The sequence below is a fragment of the Gavialis gangeticus genome, unplaced genomic scaffold (genome assembly GCF_001723915.1).
Source record: "Gavialis gangeticus isolate Ggan-Ray unplaced genomic scaffold, GavGan_comp1, whole genome shotgun sequence".
Taxonomy (NCBI): domain Eukaryota; kingdom Metazoa; phylum Chordata; order Crocodylia; family Gavialidae; genus Gavialis; species Gavialis gangeticus.
The window spans coordinates 10,327,409-10,329,251 of record NW_017729029.1 but is presented as its reverse complement, the minus strand read 5'-3'; the positions used below and the strand labels follow the sequence as shown (position 1 = coordinate 10,329,251).

General features: G+C 46.7%; 1 protein-coding gene across 1 annotated transcript in view; it reads right to left on the bottom strand.

The window, feature by feature from the left end:
* The window catches only part of BRCC3 (BRCA1/BRCA2-containing complex subunit 3), a 37,198-nt gene that overhangs the window by 31,707 nt on the left and 3,648 nt on the right, over positions 1 to 1,843 (bottom strand). The window contains exon 2 of the mRNA XM_019521229.1: positions 630 to 749. Within this exon, the coding sequence (XP_019376774.1) occupies positions 630 to 749 (120 nt within the window). The remainder of the gene's footprint in view (positions 1 to 629; positions 750 to 1,843) is intronic.

Sequence of the window (1,843 nt, the reverse complement as noted above, 5' to 3'; positions counted from 1 at the left end):
ATGCCATGGCCTAGCCACCACCACTGCTCCCCTCAGGCCATGGCTCTACTCCGGAGAGGAGGCAGGCAGTCATCTGTGCACCCCCCGCCATAGACTTACCTGTGGGGAGCTGCAGGAACTGCTCTCCACACAGCCTGGCTGCTACATGGCACCCCCTGCCTGATCACCCTCCTTCCTCCTGCTACCCCCAGCCCCAAGCAGCCTGGAACTCTACCAGCCTGCCAGGGAAAACCCATGGATTCGCACTTTTTTCTTCTTTAAAGGAGAATCCATTTTTCAAGTTTGTTGATCCAGTTTTTTAAGTTTGTTCACAACCAAACCTTTCATATATTCTTGCAACCCATGGGTTCAGAAACGCTGCTTTAGACTGTATTCTTGAATGTGTAACATTAAAGGAATCAAGAACAGTAGGTTCTATTATGGTTCCATTACATAACTGCAATATTTTAAGGGTTGCAGGAAAGGTGACCAGAACCTCCCAAATGGACCTTGTAATTAAAGGTTATAATCTACTTTTTATTGACCGAAGTAAATCCAGGATAGTCCTCCATCATAAAAATTTGTGGCCTACAAATCTGCTTGATACATTTGCTTCCAAGTAAATGGCTGCAGTCTCTGTAAAAGGATATCTCTGCTTCTGTAGAAGCAGCCGAGAGCTGCTCTGGAGAAATTTCTACTCGGTCCTTTCTCTTATCAGAACGGCGCAGGATGATCACAGAATGAATATGAACAATCCTGCTGGTGTCAACCTAATGACGAAAGAAACAGGAAATGTCACTCATCTCACTAAATGAAAAAACCCCCCCAAAGAACTGCTATCCCCAGTTCATACTTTGCAAATTTTATGGATAGGTTGTAGAGTGGGCTGCTTATTCTCAGCTTTCACTGCAAGAGTGCTAAATTGAAATTCCTGCCTGTTACCAATGATTTCTTGGGTATTACCACATCAGTCTAACTGATGAACTGGCAGAATTTGCTGCCTACAAGACAGCCAGGACAATGGCCAAATGTAGCTCCACAGCAGGACTCAGGCATACTGACAGAACTTCATAAGAAAGGCTTGCTTGCATTGGACACATGTACACTATCCCTGATTTTGATCCACACTAGTTAGGTTTTCCTACTTTCATAAGGATCACCTTTCCTATGCCACCTAACAGTTCAAAAGCTAAACCTATCTTCCAACTTAAAACACAGGTGTCCCAAGCCATGCCATGTCCTTCTATCTGGGCATTCACCTGCTGTTTAGATGTGAAACATCCATTTTAGTTTCTTTCTGGCTAGATTTTTTACAATGATTGAAACTGATGCTGTCAAGCAATCACCAAGTTAGCACAGCAAACAGAAACACATGACTCATCATCAACACTACTGAGTCACATCCCACTAAAAAGATTGCCTTGCCACCAATAAATTAATGCTTGACAAGCACCCCAGCACATACAGGAGAGAAGGAAGGATTGACTTCTTTACTGTGGCAACACATAGGGGGTGCATGTATACCCCCCGAGAGCACCGGTGAACCCCCGGATCGGTTGCACTTGCTGCTTAGGCAATGGGCAGGGGGGGACAGGCAGAAGTGCCGGTGCCCCCCCTGCAAACGCCATCTGATTGCTGCAGCCACTAGCTGCAGGGGAACTCTCTCCAGGCAGTGAGATCAGCTGTGGGGGACCCCCTAGGGAGCAAGACTAGTGGCAGGGAGAGCATGTGCCCCCTGCCCTGACTAAGGCATCACCAGTTGCCCATGCTCCTGTATATCAGCATTGCTAAGAAACCATTCTCACATAAGGGGGGGGGTGTGTGTGTGTGTGTGTGTGTGTGTGTGTGTGTGTGTGTGTGTGTG